This window comes from Bidens hawaiensis, unplaced genomic scaffold (genome assembly GCF_021521415.1).
Source record: "Bidens hawaiensis isolate Kalapana, Puna unplaced genomic scaffold, B.hawaiensis_p1.1 tig00006773_1, whole genome shotgun sequence".
In the NCBI taxonomy this organism is placed as follows: domain Eukaryota; kingdom Viridiplantae; phylum Streptophyta; class Magnoliopsida; order Asterales; family Asteraceae; genus Bidens; species Bidens hawaiensis.
Genome location: NW_027491462.1, coordinates 499168 through 515934, shown reverse-complemented (window position 1 = coordinate 515934; position 16767 = coordinate 499168). Strand labels below are relative to the sequence as shown.

Genomic DNA, 16767 nt, shown 5'->3' with positions numbered 1-16767 from the left:
GAACACCACATGGAACACCAACTTTGGACTCCTTAGATTGGAAGTGCTTTAAAGAAAATAAGCTGTATGCTTATGAGTTTGTGGGGTGGGGTGGGGTGGGGTGGGGGGGGGGGGTTGTCGCACATGAGGGAGCCGAGAAAGAGATAAAAGTGAAGTGTTGTGTTGATTTGTGGTATGTCAAAGGAACCCAAGTAAAGAGGGACCAAGTGAGGGAGAGATAATCGGTTGTGTGTGTAGGTTGTTTGTTAGTGTCCAACTTTTCATCCATATAGTCTCTATATAAAATTAGATGTGAAGTATGGAGGTATGTTAAAATATCCAAATTTTATCAATGGAGGTTGAGTGTAGGATTTACCTAAGTTCAAAAAAAAAAAAGTCAAAACGAATGGTATGTTTGAGATGTGGTCGGCCGATCATGGGTGTGGAGAAAAAATTTTGTGTTGAATTTATGTTGTACAAGATTTGAGGATTGGATTATTGATAATTGAAAAATGATGTATTATTATGATGTATGTATGGAGGTGATGATGTGAGGATTGTACTTGGTTACTCACGTTTGCATTTTTTTTTTTCATTACCACTTATATGGAATATTTTGAAATTAGAACATCCACATCTATAAACCAATTCAAACCTCCACCTTATCGTCACATCATACTCTAATCATTTCTTTAAAAAAAAACCCCACTTTTTACTCCACCGATAAACCAATAAAAACCTCCACCTCATCTTCTACATCATTACCTACTTTTACTATTATTTAATATTTAATAAATTACTTTTATAATACATTAATTTTTTAATATTATTATTTAAAATTACTTTAAAAATATTTAATATTACCAGAAAAAAATAATAAAATTAATGTTTAAAAAATTTATATATTTTTCTTGCATTAATTTTTTTTAAAAAGAAAACATTAAATATTAAAAAAAAACTAAAATATTTAAAGAAAACCATACATTAACTGAAATCGACAAGTTACATGAAACATAAATTAAACATACGTCACATTAAAATGAACATAACATAAGAAATACACACTCATATATTAGACATACATAAATTAAAAACCTACTCATCATCATCATCATCATCATCATCATCATCATCATCATCTGGCATATCCCACTTCTTGGACATAAATTGTTGGAATTGTTGGACGGCTATTTGAACGACTTGATTTTGAATATTATGATTCAAGTATGGGTTTATAGTGGGTGGGGGTTGTTGGCTTACTTCATCATTATCACTTGTGTAGTCGGTTAACTCATCGTTCATACTCAAGGGTTGTGTTACTTCGTCGTTGGAACTCATTTTTTAAGATATATTGCGGTGGGAGTATTTAAGAAACTTTGGTGTGAAGAGTGTTATATTGAGTAGAGAAATGTATTATTTATAGTGTGATAGGGTTAAATAATTTATTTATTTATTTTATGTACACATAATTATATTATTATTATAATAATAATTATTATTATTATACTAAACGAGCCGTTAGGCAACACATATATATTATTATTATTATTATTATTATTATTATTATTATTATATAAACTCCTCACCACCTACCCATCAACAAAAACAAAACAACACAGGTACCCACTGCCTGCCTCCGTCTGCCGGCAGCTTCGTCTTCCTCTGTTGTCTTCGTCTTCCTTCGTCGGCTTCGTCTTCCTCCGTCTTCTCTGTCTGCCAAAACCCACCAACCCACCACCTGCCTCCGACTTCCTCCGTCTGCCGCCGGCTGGGTGACCCCAACAACGCCGGGGCGGTGATTGCCGCCGGCACCGCCCGCCCGCCATGTCATCAATTTATTGTTTTTACTTGATGGTGGGCCCATTTCATACCCCTTCACAAAGGTTTGTATTCTCAAACAAACCTCCGTCCCTCCGTTTTCCTCCACCGGTAAAAACCGCCGCTCGTCCGTTTGCTCCGGTCCACATCAACACAAACCTCTCCTTGCTACGGTGGAGATGCTCTTAGTTTACGTTCGTCTCCAACGGTTTAAGTGAGAGTTTCTTATTAGAGAATTCTATATATCAATTGATAGTATTTAAGATCAATGCTCGAATATGCATGTGTCGGTTAAACACTCATTTTTATCACACGTGTGTGTGTATAGACGCAAGTAGACATTGTTTGATGTTTTTAAATTAGGCGAACACTAGTTTACCAGTGTATAAAATACTTACACCCATTCCTTTATTGCTCGTTTGAAATTACATATGTTGGTCAAATACTACATGCCGGTAGTTTTCTAAAATAGACATGTGTATTGTGAATGCAAACATTTTTCTAAGTTTCGCATAAAAATATAATATTCATGTATTATAATTTCTTTTGTTTAATACTTTTTCTTGTATTAATTATCTTATAGCTAACGCTCGAGTTTGTCGGGTGTCTCGTGTCTGACTAAGTAATTCCTAAAACTACCTAATGTATATGATATGTGCGTACGGATTTGCTAGACTCATGCCAATTAAGTTAATGAAAGTTAACCTAACGAGAATTAACATAAATAAATCATGTTTAAGGTGTGTATGGACAACAACCAAATTAGCGGAGTGTCACATGATACCTTAGAGGATCACTATATGAAAAATGATAATTTTAGCCATATAATTGGAAGACCTAAGACACGAAATAATAACAAGAACCAAAATTACTACAAATCATACAGGAATTAGATTAATATAAAGTTGTTATATACAAGTTTACCTGTATTTAAAAAGACTATGCTCAATTATATTTTAACTATATCTAATATATATAACAAAACATATCTAATAATAAATAATAAAAGAAATTAAAATGCAATTAACATTTACAGTCTGGCTTGGTTTCATATGGCCGGTTTTTGATATAAACCACGAACCAAACCATTGACTACGGTTTGAAAATTTTGAAACTGACCAACCGATCAAAAGTAAAAATATCAACTGTGAAACCACAACGATATCCGGTTTAAACTGTTTCATGGTTTTAAACTACACCATAACCATAAACACCCATAAGTGTTACGTGATTAACAGGGTTTGCGTTCAAACACCCGTCGCATCGTGCGAGCACCTGACTAGTTGTATATAAAAGAGAAAATGTAATGTTTTTAGTTAAGTTATAGAGATAAAGACATAGAAGGCGCCGGGAATGCTCTAAGAAGTAAACAAATGGCAACGTAGGGTAATTTATCAACCTCAAAATTTAAAAAGTATAAATTAACAGGAGGCACCTGCACCGGCTAAGTTCTAAGGCTGAGGGGTGTGGGGGGCGCGAGAGGGGGCGCGAGTGGGGCTCCAGCCAATAATATTGTGACGTGTGGCAGAGAGAGAAACTTGATAAGATGGGTGTTGGTTGTGGTGCTCGCGCCCCTGGCCCTCGTGTGGAGGGGCGCGAGAGGGGGCGCGAGCGGTTTATTTTTTTATTTTTTTATAAATGTATTAAAAAAACGTATTATTAAAAAAACAAGAAATTATTTAAAAAAACACACATTTTTTTGAAAATTCATAATAAAAAAAAACATACTAAAAATTAAACAAACAATAATATTTAATAATAAAACGAATCTAATACAAGATCATCTGGTCGCCTCGCCCACAAATGTTCAACCAACTCATGTCGAAGCTCCCCGTGTATCTCATGGCTCTTGATATTTGCTATGTTATGAAGTTTTTGTTGATCACTGATTGTGGACGGTTGTGGCGGAATGTCACCTTGGTAGTTTTGGCATATAGCTTTGCCCTCGTCTTCTAACGTCATGTTGTGTAGGATAAGACACGTGTAGACGACGTCCATTATCCTCTCCCGAGTCCAATAACGTATCGGGTTCGCCAGAACATAATATTGTTTTTTTATAGCTCCAAAAGCTCTTTCAATATCTTTTCTAGCAGACTCTTGCTTCTTCGTAAAATACTTCCGTTTGTCGGCGATTGGATCTGTAAAAGCTTGAACTAACACAGCCCATTCGTTGTAAATACCATCGACAAAGCGTCCGACGAGATGCCGTACGCTAATTGACGGATAGCAGCCGTGCATTTTTGAAGAGGGGTAAAACCGGGAAGACCCCTAGCATCCTCCCTTTGTTGAAAAAAGGGATACCGTGCCTCTAAATCACTCGCTATACGCGTGAACAATTGCCTGCTCATTCGAAAACGAGTTCGAAAATCCGACTCCGCGTATACCGGTTGAGGGCTAAAATAATGCCTCATCAAAGTATCGTTAGCACCCGATCGATCACGATCACGAGGTGGTGCTCTAACCCTCGGGAGTACGACGACATTATTTTTAAAAAAAAAATTGGGACGATGGGTTGTTTTTGGATTTTTTTTTGAAGTTGTGGTAATTGATTTATATGAAATGGGTTATATATAGGAAAAAAATTTTGGGTTTTATAAAGGAGTTTGGGATATTATATATGAGTTTGGAGATTGAAGTTGTGTTTGATATGGTTAAAATGGGTTGATTTAGGGGTATTATATAGGATTTTGTAAAGGTTTTTTTAAAAAAAAACCCGAGCTCAACGGCTCTTTTGGGTGGGCCCACCAGCTTTTCCTCTCTCTTCTCCCGCGATCACCCTTGCGCCCGCCTGGAAATCCGCGCTCGCGCCCCTCTCGCGCCCCTCTCGCGCCTCGGTGGTGTGGTGCTCGCGCCCCGGGGCGCGAGCGGATGGCCTCACGCGCCCTTTCTCGCGCTCCACACCCCTCAGCCTAATAATATTTTACTCAAAGAAACATTAACGGTCAAATCATCTAGCCTTTTAGTCACCGAGGAAACCAAATTACTAATTAAATAATAATTGGCAGGCCAAAGTTAAAATTAAAAATCAACCTTAAATTCATAGCTAGCTTTCTACAAGTACCAACCATAATGGTTCATACACCTTTTGGATCTTGAATTTTGTTTATAACAATGGACTCAGAAGCGAATAGCGCTGGCGCGTCACTACAAGGCGAACCCACGAGTCCACTTAAAGGCAGTCTTGGTCCAGTTAAAGATCTAGAATCGGCCCACACCATCAACCATGGTCAGGTTCACTTAGCCATATATGGATTATATTATCGTCAATTGTTTCATTAATGAATAATCATGAATATTCATGCACTTGCACATTGCAGACTCGTTTGGTCAAGTTGGTTTACTGCTAATAACAAGTTTCAACTGTGGATACATATTAAGCTTTTCAAACCTGATGTTGGTGCCTCTAGGATGGACCTGGGGCATTACTAGCTTGATAGTTGTGGGGCTATTTACGGCCTACGCTAACTGGCTCTTATCTGAATTTCATTTTGTCGATGGAAAACGCTTTATTAGATACCGAGATCTTATGGGCTATCTTTTTGGTTAGTCATTTCTGTCCATACTCACGGTAGAATGTCACACAACTTTAAACTTAACGAAAATTATGTCCTTTTGCAAGTATGAGTTCGTTAACTTTTGGATGAACTACATTTATAAGTAAAATAAACTTCACTCATTCCCCTTCTAAACAATAAAGGTTCCTTTTGACAAATTTGAGATAAAAATGCAAGGTTTGAAATTATTGTCACCTATACTTGAACACGGCTGGCTCAATTATTATGGAGGCTTAAATCGAAACAAGATTTTGTGGACTTTTCTTCACAATTGTTAAGAAACAAAATTTGCTTATTACAAGTTTTGAGCTCATGCCTTAACTTAAGTAACAACCAAGCCTACCACCACACCAATATATTATTTTGAGTTTACTTTACCCATTATAATATATCTATATATAAAGGTTTTGGACATGGAGGCCTTAATAAGTATGGGCCTAAAGCCCTAACTTGTTTTCGCTGTCCCATGAGCACCCCTGTACTTGAACCAACTACCTTAATATTAATATTTTTCTAATTGTATGTTTTCAACTTGTAAAGGGAGGGAAATGTATTATGTAACCTGGGTTCTTCAGTTTTCAATCCTTCTTCTCTGGAACATGGGGTTCTTACTTCTTGGAGGGAAAGCCCTTAAGGTATTATCGATCACTATAATCAATTTGAATCAATGCTCGGTCAAACGTAACAGTTGTTAGTGGTTGCAGGAGATCAATTCTGAATTTAGTGATCCAACTTTGAGACTACAATGCTTCATAGTGATAACCGGTGTAGCCTACTTTGTTTTCGCACTTTTGGTTCCTACGTTGTCATCAATGAGAAGATGGTTGGGAATTTCTGTGGTTCTAACCTTCACTTATATTATGATTCTTCTTGTGGTACTATTTCGAGATGGTAGGTGTCATCTTTTTTCTATTGCTATGTAAGGAGTCTAGTTTAAATTCTTAACTAGTTTTCAAGGTTGGGTCATCCCTAAAAACTAAAAGAACTTTAAGCTCAACCCAACATTATCCAAACAAAAAAACCACATAGTGTTAACCGAACCCTTTGCCTACCTCATCAGATCTTTTGGTTCAATTTGTTGTTTGGCCCAAGTGTAAGGCCCAACCCAAAAATTATTAGGGTTTTATTATATTTGGTAATATCTTGGCTATCAAGATTGGTTAGTCTGTATAAGCTGAGTTATAGTTTGACATTATAGATTATCAAGTTGATGCAACCAAGTTAGGGTTCATCAAGAGTCAAACCGAGTTAGGGTCTGAGAGTTGTAATCAGTTTTTTGAGTTATATTTTATGATTAATATAAACGAGAGTTATTCGTTAGTTCGTGTTTGATTATCGACCCGGGACTTGAATTAGTAACATAGTCAAGTTCAAGAAATCGATAATCGGGTTAACTCTGATCGGCGGTGAGACGGATCAACGACACTGTGATCGTTGGCGAACGGTGGCGTCAGGAGAAGCTATCACGGCGCATATCGAGCCGAGTTGGGTTTCCGAGTCGTACTCGTTTCACAAACAGGCCAGTAGGAGTTGGATCTGTATCCGCGGTTATTTGTTGTCTGAAGGCAACAATAGTAATCCGTTGTTACGACAGTGATCGAAGTTACAAGACATAACTAGTAATCGGTTGAGAAAGTACATCGGAATAGTAAGTTCCGATATGGGGCAGCGACCAAGAAAGCAGGTTCCTTTGATCGGTTTTTTTATTTTTGTCGAGCGGTTGCCGACGAGATATTGTGATTACGAGGGTAACGGTTACGTATTAGTATTCTGTGGTTTATGTGTTTATGCGATTTTGACTAAACAATTGAATTATTGATTTGATTGAAAGATTAAATAAGGTGAAAACCTTTGATTGGCTATTCAATTACAAAAAAGTATTTACTTTTGTGGACATATCTACGGGCTGCATAGTGGAATTCTAACCGGGGTTTTTTAGCAATCTAGTTTGGTTTTGAAAAGTTGTTCAGAATTGATTAGCGTGTATTTGTTTCAAAGAAGTGAAGCAAAGGGGTTTGACAACGTCAATGTCAGGTGATGAAGAAAGATTGGTAATCCAACCGAAAGCGACCGGGGGATATCAGTATAGGTTCCAAAGTTGAATGGAACAAATTCCATCACATGGGCAATTGTGCTGGAAGCGATATTGGATGATCAAGGCCTATGGGAAGTTGTTCAACCACAAGAGGGTTCGGTTATTGATGCGAAGAAGAACAAAACGACAAGATCGTTTTTGTTTCAAGTGGTAGATGGTGATATTCTTCTTCAGATTTCTCAATACAAGAATGCCCGAGAAATATGGACGGCTTTGAAGGCACAGTATGTTGGAGCCAAGAGAGTTCAAAAGGCTCGACTGCGAACTTTGAAAAGTGAATTTAAGAAACTCAAGATGGCAGAAAACGAGACTGTTGACGAGTTTGCAGGAAAAATAATAAGTATGGTTTTAAAGACAACGAGTCTAGGTCACATGTTCGAGCAAGATGTCTTGGTGAAGAAGTTACTGGATGCGGTTCCAGACAAATACTTCCAACTCGTAGCCTCAATCGAGCAAAGTGTTGATCTCGATAGTTTGATATTTGAAGATACTCTTGGAAGACTTAAGGCATTTGAGGAACGTCTACGAGCGAGAGAATGAGCTTCAAATTCACAAGGCCAGTTACTTTTCAATCGATTGGAAAGTAGTTACAAAGGCAAGTCATATGATCAGTCCGGTAGCCGAGGTAAGGGTTGGCCAAGTTCACGGGGGCGTGGAAGAGGCCGTGAAACCGGAGGTCAAGACCGAGATGATAAGGATCAAGATGGTTGCGAAAACCGAGGTGGTCAAGATCGTGGGTCAAGTCATAAGGCACAAAGAAGAGCGAATGATTGTCAAAAGGGAAGAAAGGATAGATCACAAGTTCAATGTTACCATTGTGATGAGTTTGGTTACTTTGCGTCTATGTGCCCGGAACATATGAAGAAAAAGGAAGAATCTAATTTGAACAAAATTGATGATTTTGATCCATTTTTATTTATGATTAAAGGTGATCAAAAGACGGTTTTACTGAATGAAGACGGTGTGCTTCCAAAGCTTTTCGAAACCGAGCCGATGGAGAAAGATGTTTGGTATCTCGACAACGGAGCATCGAATCACATGAGGCTAATAAAGCTTATTTTTATGAGTTGAATGAACAAGTCACGGGAAAGGTGAAGTTTGAAAATGAATCTTGTATTGATATTCGGGGAAAAGGGTCAGCTTTAATTAAAGTGAAAATGGGGGAGCAACGCCTGTTAACCGATATCTACTACATCCCGAGCCTACAGTGTAATATGTTAAGTCTTGGTCAAGCAACAGAAGGTGGATGCGAGATTCACATGAAACACGATTTGCTAACCATTAAAGATGATACAGATAAGCTTTTGATGAAGGTGACAAGGACCAAGAACCGATTGTACAAGATTAGCCTCAAGTTAACAAGTCCCGGTAAACGAGCTGTCATTGGAATGAAGAATTTTACAGGCTGGGACCTTCAAAGTATTGGACTGAAAGAAGACAAGCCAGGTACGAGTCAGATTCCAATCAAAGATCCAAGTTCCAAAATTCAAAGTCCAACAAAGAGTGTTCAAGAAACTAAAAACATGGCCAATAAAGTGATTCAAGTCCAAGGGAAGGCGTCTAATGATCAAACGAAGCAAGTGTTGCTTCAAGCTAAGTGGAGCCCAAAGAAAATTGCAAGAGATCAAGAAATGTCTTGGGAGAATTAAAAAAAGAATGGCAAGCGTGAAGTTGAAGACCCGTCTAGTTCAAGTCGGAAATTAGAGGGTGAGTCGGGTGAGTCAGATAACAATTGGGGGGGGGGGGATTGTTGGCTCAATTGTTGTTTGGCCCAAGTGTAAGGCCCAACCCAAAAATTATTAGGGTTTTATTATATTTGGTAATGTCTTGGCTAGCAAGTTTGGTTAGTTTATATAAGCCGAGTTATGGTTTGACATTATAGATTATGAAGTTGATGCAACCAAGTTAGGAGTCAAACCGAGTTAGGGTTTGAGAGTTGTATTCAGTTTTTTGAGTTATATTTTCTGATTAGTATAAACGAGATTTATTCGTTAGTTCGTGTTTGATTATCGATCCGACACTTGAAGATCTACTTTTGATCATTTGGATTTCTTTAAAACGAAACGTTTAGCTTCCTGCCCTACGATGAAATTCAGGAAGTATATGTAATGCAAAATAAAGTCCTAGCTAAAGATAAAATGTCAGATTTTTGGTTTCAAGTGCACATTATATTATGTTCATGTTTAATGCTCTTCTGGATTGTGATGATGATCTTCTCTTAAAGGAAGAGCAAACAAAGACAGAAATTATGACATTAGCGGAAGCAACTTCTCCAAAGTGATGAACGGTTTTGGTGCCATGTCAGCCATTATTGTTTGCAACACAAGTGGCATACTACCAGGATTACAGGTAAATGCATATCCTTATTAAAAGGTGATTATGCGGTAGTATCATTCGCCCTTATAAATGTCTAAAGACATGCTCGCTTGTATAAGCATGGAAACAAAAAGAAAAAACTAAATGACTAGACGAATATGGCTACAGAGAAGATAACTAATCACTAATTTGTTTAGCGGATAAATATATAATTTGTATACGCTAAAAGAGCATAGATCAATTTGTGGCACTTAATTCATTAGACCAAAAAGTGTGTACAACAGACCTAAACTGAATTTCCGCGCACCGCGCTGAGGTAAACAACTAGTTAACTCAAACTTGACATGCGCGCCATCCATTTATATTATCTGAATTGCACCAAAAATATGATCTGAATTGCAGTCGACGCTCCGTAAACCGGCTATCACAAACATGAGGAAAGCCTTGTATCTACAATACAGTGTGGGACTATTCTTCTATTATGGTGTGAGCATTGTAGGATACTGGGCCTATGGTTCATCTGTATCGACCTATTTGCCTGAAGAGCTCAGTGGCCCAAAATGGGCTAATGTTACTATCAACGCTATATCCTTTATTCAATCTATAATATCACAACATGTAAGCCTTCTTCCATTGTTTCACTTTTTGTTTGACATGGTAAAAAAATACAAAATAAAGAAAAAAAGATTCTTGTAGGAAAATTTTTAGTATCCGGTTAGTTATAGATTGGATTGGGTTGACCCGGTACACCTTTGTCCATTTTTTAAGGGGTCAGCTATTCACACACCATCTGACATCTAATCCCACACGGTATATAACGACCGTCCAGATAGAGGCCGGACAATCATTTTGACAAAAAAATTTTGGAGTTTGTTTGTCTATGGTCAGAATAGCCGTTTTGACCATTTTTTTTCTAAGTTTGACACCATGTAGTCAGAGGCCATCAAGATATTTTTCAAACGATCGTTCTGACAAAGTATTTTTCAAAGTTTCTCTTTTTTGGTCACAAACGCCGTCCGAGTGTTTTGTGGATGGCCGTTTGATGGTGTGAAATCAGATGAGGGTAATTGTACACACTAAAAGTACACTTCCAAGGTGACTTTCAGTCTGTTTAATGTTTAATCCCCGTTCTTGTTCAGATGTTTATTGCACCGATTCATGAGACTCTCGACACAAAATTTCTGAGGCTTGATAAAAACATACATTCAAGTGGAAATATTAAGAACCTACTGCTTCTGCGGGCAACGGTCTTTACAGGCAATACATTGGTGACAGCAGCATTCCCATTTATGGGGGATTTTGTGAACTTGCTTGGATCATTTTCTCTCATCCCTTTAACCTTTATATTCCCAAGTATGATATATTTTAAGGTAAATAATAAATATAAAAATAATATACAAGACAGTTCAAACATTAGAAAAAAAAAAGGATTAATGTATATTTTTTTCATTGAAAGGTGAAAAGAAAGTCAACAAGATTGGAGAAGACGATCTGGCATGGGGGCATTATCGTCCTGTTTTCTCTCCTCACTATTGCGACTACAATATCTGCTATCAGACTGATTGTAAACAACGTTAAGGAATACCATTTTTTCGCAGATGCATGATAGATTTGTTTGAAAGAACAGTCAGGAACATTATGCCATATGGCTTTTCAAGTGCTAGTTTTTTGCTCAATTGCTGATATTATGAAATAATTGGCTTCTTAATTACCAGGATATAATAGGCTAATTTGTGTTTGTGTTGTCAAATGACATTAATTGACTTTTTATGACAATACCATCTTCTTTTCAACTTATTCCTGAAAAATAGTATTGCATACTAATAAAAGGTTTACATGTTAATCAAATATGTAAAACACCTTTAACAAAGATAAAGTGAGCGGTCTTGCCATCAAGTTGGAGTCTAATTTGAGCCCACATGATTGCAATCATATTGGAATTATTGTTATTTTGGGCACTAGGAAGCCATACAATAATTGACCTCTTTTATGTGTGCTTATCCTGTTGGGAAATCTTTTGCTCATCAAAGTTCAATTTGTTGAAACTTTTGTGTGACCCGTCCATCAAAGCTTATCTTTGAGTGTGACTTACTTTCCTTTCAAAATATATTATGGGACCAAATTTAAGAGTCTGGAACTTTATGGCCCAAAATAATTAAAAGACATAATAATAGTTAAGATTCTCCAGGATCAAATAAAGGCCTAACGGTTATCAAATAACAAATGTTTTGTTTTTTCAATAATCTTTGACATGCTAGCTCAATGTGTCGGACCCGCGTCACCTCTAATCAAATTAACCATAAAACACCACATCATGGTTCATGATTTGAATTAAAAACATTAGAAGGGAAAAACAGAAAATTAACAATGCTAGCTAAGTGGCAATGATTTATGTTGACCCATGGCTCCTAGCTTGGTTCAACGTATTGTAACACGTAGTTTAGGCAAATTATAGACCTGTTGTGGGCATGAGATATGTTGGATTGCTAAGAAATGCCCCATGTCAAATATCATCAATGCATTTTAGGTGCGTTGGCTATAGATGAGACGAGACCTACACAGCTGAACATGCTTGAGTGGAAAATTCCATGATTGTTACAAAAACAAATTCGTGAGCTAATTGTTGGCAAATCATACAATATTGTTGATATGGATGTTACAACTGATATGAGAGTTACTAATGTGTTGTTCCGGAGCATCATCACATATTCACGTGAGTCCCCAGTGGTGTTTGGGATCCCTTAGGCTAATCCCATGTTCAAGGTCAAGATGGTAGTGCAAAGCTTATCGGAAGCGATGAATCCACATAAGGGTGATTGCAACACTGTAGAGGAATCTCACATCGTCTCCGGACATGAGAGATGCTGTGTTTACAAGAAATGTCCAGCCTAAAAACCAACACCTTATTTTGGGTGCATTGGGTGTAGATGAGAGGAGAACTCTAGAATTAAGGGGGCTTGATAGGAGGCAATCCAAAATGGGCGACGTTTTGGGAAGTTCTCCTTTGGGAAAAAATGCGTGAGATGCTTGTAGGAGAAACGGACACTATCATTTGGTATGTGGGACCAGATTTTACACTTATCGATTTCTATACGACTGTTTGTCTAACCATTCGCTACATGAGAAATGTCACATTGTGGGAAAATCGGACGCTATCATTTGGTACGTGGGACAGCATTTTACACTTATTGACTTGTACACGACTATATATATTATCTAGCCATACACTACATGATAAATGTCACATCCAACAGCACTAACCTTTTACACCAGCAATAATATTTCAATAAGCCATTGATCAACCTAGACGAACAGATATGCTTTGAAAATGGAAATAGAACACAAGGGTGGTCTAGTTTCTGCTCATACAATTGACCATGGTCTGTTACACCTAGCTAACATAATAAAACTTTCTCCTCATTTCATTTAACATTAATTTTGATTTGAAACTGTAGATTCATGGAAGCAAGTTGGGGTGCTTCTAGTAACAGGCTATAGTTGTGGCTACATCTTAAGCTATTCAAACCTGATGTTGGCGCCTCTAGGCTGGACTTGGGGCATCATTAGCTTGATAGTGGTTGCAGTCTTCACTGCCTATTCAAGCTGGCTTTTGGCTGGTTTTCACTTTGTAAACGGTCAGCGGTTCATCAGATTTAGAGATCTTATGGGCTCTCTTTTTGGTAAGCCAGCTCTTTTACATATACTAAACATGTACTAATATTAGTTAGTTCATGCCAAATTCTGAGCAGTTTGAAAATTTATGTCATGTGCAGGAAAAGAAATGCTCTATCTTACTTGGGTTTCCCAAATCTTGATCCTACTTATTACAAATATGGGATTCATACTTCTTGGAGGAAAGGCATTAAAGGTACAGAACATTGTTATTTTGGATTTGATTTGTCCAATTTAAGGATTTAAATTTCATATTAAACGTTTTTAAAACAGGAAATCAATGCAGAATTTGGTGGCTCTTCTTTAAGACTCCAATATTTTATCATCATCACGGGTGTCGCCTACTTTGTATTTTCAATATTTGTCCCAACAATATCATCAATGGGGAAGTGGTTGATTATATCAATGATTCTTACCTTCACTTACATCGTGATTATTTTGGCAGTTGTAATTAAGGATGGTAGGTTGTTCATACGAAAATAATTAGCATGAAAATCATGTCAACTTAATGTTAGCATCTCTCAGTAAACATGACTTTGGTGATAATGATAAATTTATACATTTTATATAGGGTTCAATTCTAACCGAGTCGTTGATTATGGAATTAAAGGAAACAATGCTTCCAAGATGTTTAATGGTTTTTGTGCAATATCAGCCATTGTCGCTTGCAACTCGGCGGGCATTATACCCGAGATACAGGTGATCTTATACACGTTATTCGATTATTCACTACTTTTTTTTCAGCATAATTATATGTTACTGAGTTTTTGAAATATTGGATGGATATCTGGAACTGGTTTAGTATGCACATAGCACATGTACGTTCTTTTCTTTTCTTTTTATTTTTTTTATAGATTTTTTGTATTATTTTTTTTAACTCTCTTTTAGTATAGAATTAAATGAAGATCAATTTAATGGTAATAGGGTGCGTTCATTTCAGAAAAAAAAAAACCCGACTTATAGCCATAAGAACTCTCATGCATATGCACAGCCTAGAGCAAATATAAAAATGTGCTCATGTATCTTTTGACAAGAAAATAAATAAATAAATACATTTATTGTTAAAAATAAGTTTTAATATATTTAAATTTATATGTATTCATGCCAATTTATATGATAAATAAAACAAAGATTAAATTAAAAATGTTATTGCATTTCTCAACATATTATAGGTCTGAAATGAAATTTACTTATCCTTTTGTAATAATAATGCATAGACTAATTAAAAACCCTTAAATTGCCCACTTAGGAACACCCGCCACGCATATGATGGTTTGTCCAACATTGCTTGCTCTTTTAGCACCACGCCCATGAAACACCATGTCATGGTTCTGCGAATGAGGTGTGCTCTCCTTTTTGGTGACTATTCATGGGTGTGGTCCATTATATTTTCTTGATTTTCCTTTTCTTTTAATTGTGCTAGCCAATCACTTTTAGATTAAACAAAACAAAGTTGTTTTTAGAGAAATGATTTTTGGTCTTGTAAGTGGATTTGACGCAGCCCAAACTCGATATTATTCCTGAAATACGACCCGAACCAGATACTGTTCCCGAATTACACCCGAACCCAATATTGTTGTATATAAGAATAATAATTAATTAATATTTTAACGAATAAGTAACATTCACATAATGAGTGGGAGGGGTGGAACCACTTGTGCCCAACTGGTAGCACTTTATTTTCACATTCACACAACATATAGCCTAATGCTTATGCTTTTCTTTCTGCTTTTTGGTTTTCTGAAACAAATAGATAACTGCAATAAAGACTTTGGAGGATTTATGATTCGAAAATTGATCACTTAGTATATATTATGTATTAATTGCAGTCAACTCTACGTATGCCGGCGGTTGAGAACATGAGGAAAGCTTTGCATCTACAGTTTAGTGTAGGCCTGGCCTTTTATTATGGTGTGAGCATAGCCGGTTACTGGGCCTATGGTTCAGCAGTGTCCGAGTATCTTCCTGAAAATATAACTGGACCAATATGGGCTAAGGTCCTCATAAACGCAGTAGTATTCACACAATCCATTATTTCTCAGCATGTAAGTTCCTTTCATAGGCTTGGTGATCAATATTAACTTTTAGATAATTCACTATATTATAAAAACAATATAATAGAATCAGTAATTGACGGGTGGGTTTATAGCTTAAGAACATTAACCAAACTGTTAAACCGTGACTCCAGGCATTTATTGCACCTGTTCACGAGGCACTCGATACCAAGTTCCTGATACTTGATAAAGGCATACATTCTAGACATAACATAATACGCCTACTTTGCCTACGAGCATTACTATTCACTCTCAACACACTGGTGGCAGCAGCACTTCCTTTTATGGGCGATTTCGTGAACTTATTAGGATCTTTCCTGCTTATCCCGCTGACCTTCATATTCCCAAGTATGATCTTTATAAAGGTTAGCCCGACCACAGTGTTGCACCGCACGTACGTTAAATTCAAGAAATCAGAATCTAACTTATGTTACATATATTTATTTGTTCTATTCAGGTAAAGAGAGAAACAGCAAAGATTGAGAAGGTCTGGCACTGGGCCATTATTGTTCTGTTTAGCCTGTTGACGGTTATAACCACTATAGCTGCTGTTCGGTTAATTGTAAACAACATTGCAGAATACTATCTATTTGCAGATACATGATGTGCGGTAGGGTGTGTGTTTATGAAGATGAATTGAACTGTTCTTATATTAATGTTGTATGGAATTCGAGTTCTGCTAATTATTAGTCATTCAGTGGCATCTATATTAACCATATTAAAGAATAAACTACACAGTGTTTTTATCAATGCACTTTGTGTCCTTCATGGACAGATTGACAATTTATGTGCTGTATATAACGTTGTACTAAATTAACATAGATGAATGCTTGCTTGACCAGGTATGAGTATACTTGACTATGGTTCACCATTTGATTTGTGTTTGACTAATTAATAATGGCCATGCGTGATATGCTAAGAAAGTATGACTAAGTATTAAGAATTATTATGTTTGACCAAATATAACTATTATAATTATAAACAATATTAGGTTTATTTGTTACTAGAACTTATTTGTAACATATTTAACACTGTATTTATTATTAAGGATGGACTTAGGTTTATTTGCTGCGGCCGTCATTATTCCTCAACCGTCAATGGTTTTGATGCAGTAGTTATCCATCACCATTCCTGTATAAATACTATATCGATCTTTTGTTACGGACTGAAACCATTGCAAGGTATGGGACTTGTCCCACATCGGTTGTATGGGCAACTGATGTGGGGTTTATAAGCTAAATGGGTTCCCTCGCCTATCAAACTAGTCTTTTAAGTTGAG

General features: G+C 36.8%; 2 protein-coding genes across 2 annotated transcripts; both read left to right on the top strand.

The window, feature by feature from the left end:
• The first annotated feature begins 4908 nt into the window (after positions 1 to 4908).
• On the top strand, positions 4909 to 11481 carry LOC143633505 (proline transporter 1-like). The gene is made up of 8 exons (XM_077101798.1): positions 4909 to 5023; positions 5115 to 5339; positions 5892 to 5986; positions 6056 to 6248; positions 9677 to 9795; positions 10165 to 10380; positions 10902 to 11132; positions 11219 to 11481. The coding sequence occupies exons 1-8, from the start codon at positions 4909 to 4911 to the stop codon at positions 11366 to 11368; spliced, it is 1344 nt and encodes a 447-aa protein (XP_076957913.1). The 3' UTR covers positions 11369 to 11481.
• A 1179-nt stretch (positions 11482 to 12660) lies between these two features.
• Positions 12661 to 16415, top strand: LOC143633503 (proline transporter 2-like). Its single transcript, XM_077101797.1, has 8 exons — positions 12661 to 13142; positions 13218 to 13442; positions 13536 to 13630; positions 13708 to 13894; positions 14006 to 14133; positions 15264 to 15479; positions 15623 to 15853; positions 15946 to 16415. The coding sequence occupies exons 1-8, from the start codon at positions 13091 to 13093 to the stop codon at positions 16090 to 16092; spliced, it is 1281 nt and encodes a 426-aa protein (XP_076957912.1). The 5' UTR covers positions 12661 to 13090; the 3' UTR covers positions 16093 to 16415.
• Positions 16416 to 16767: the final 352 nt, after the last annotated feature.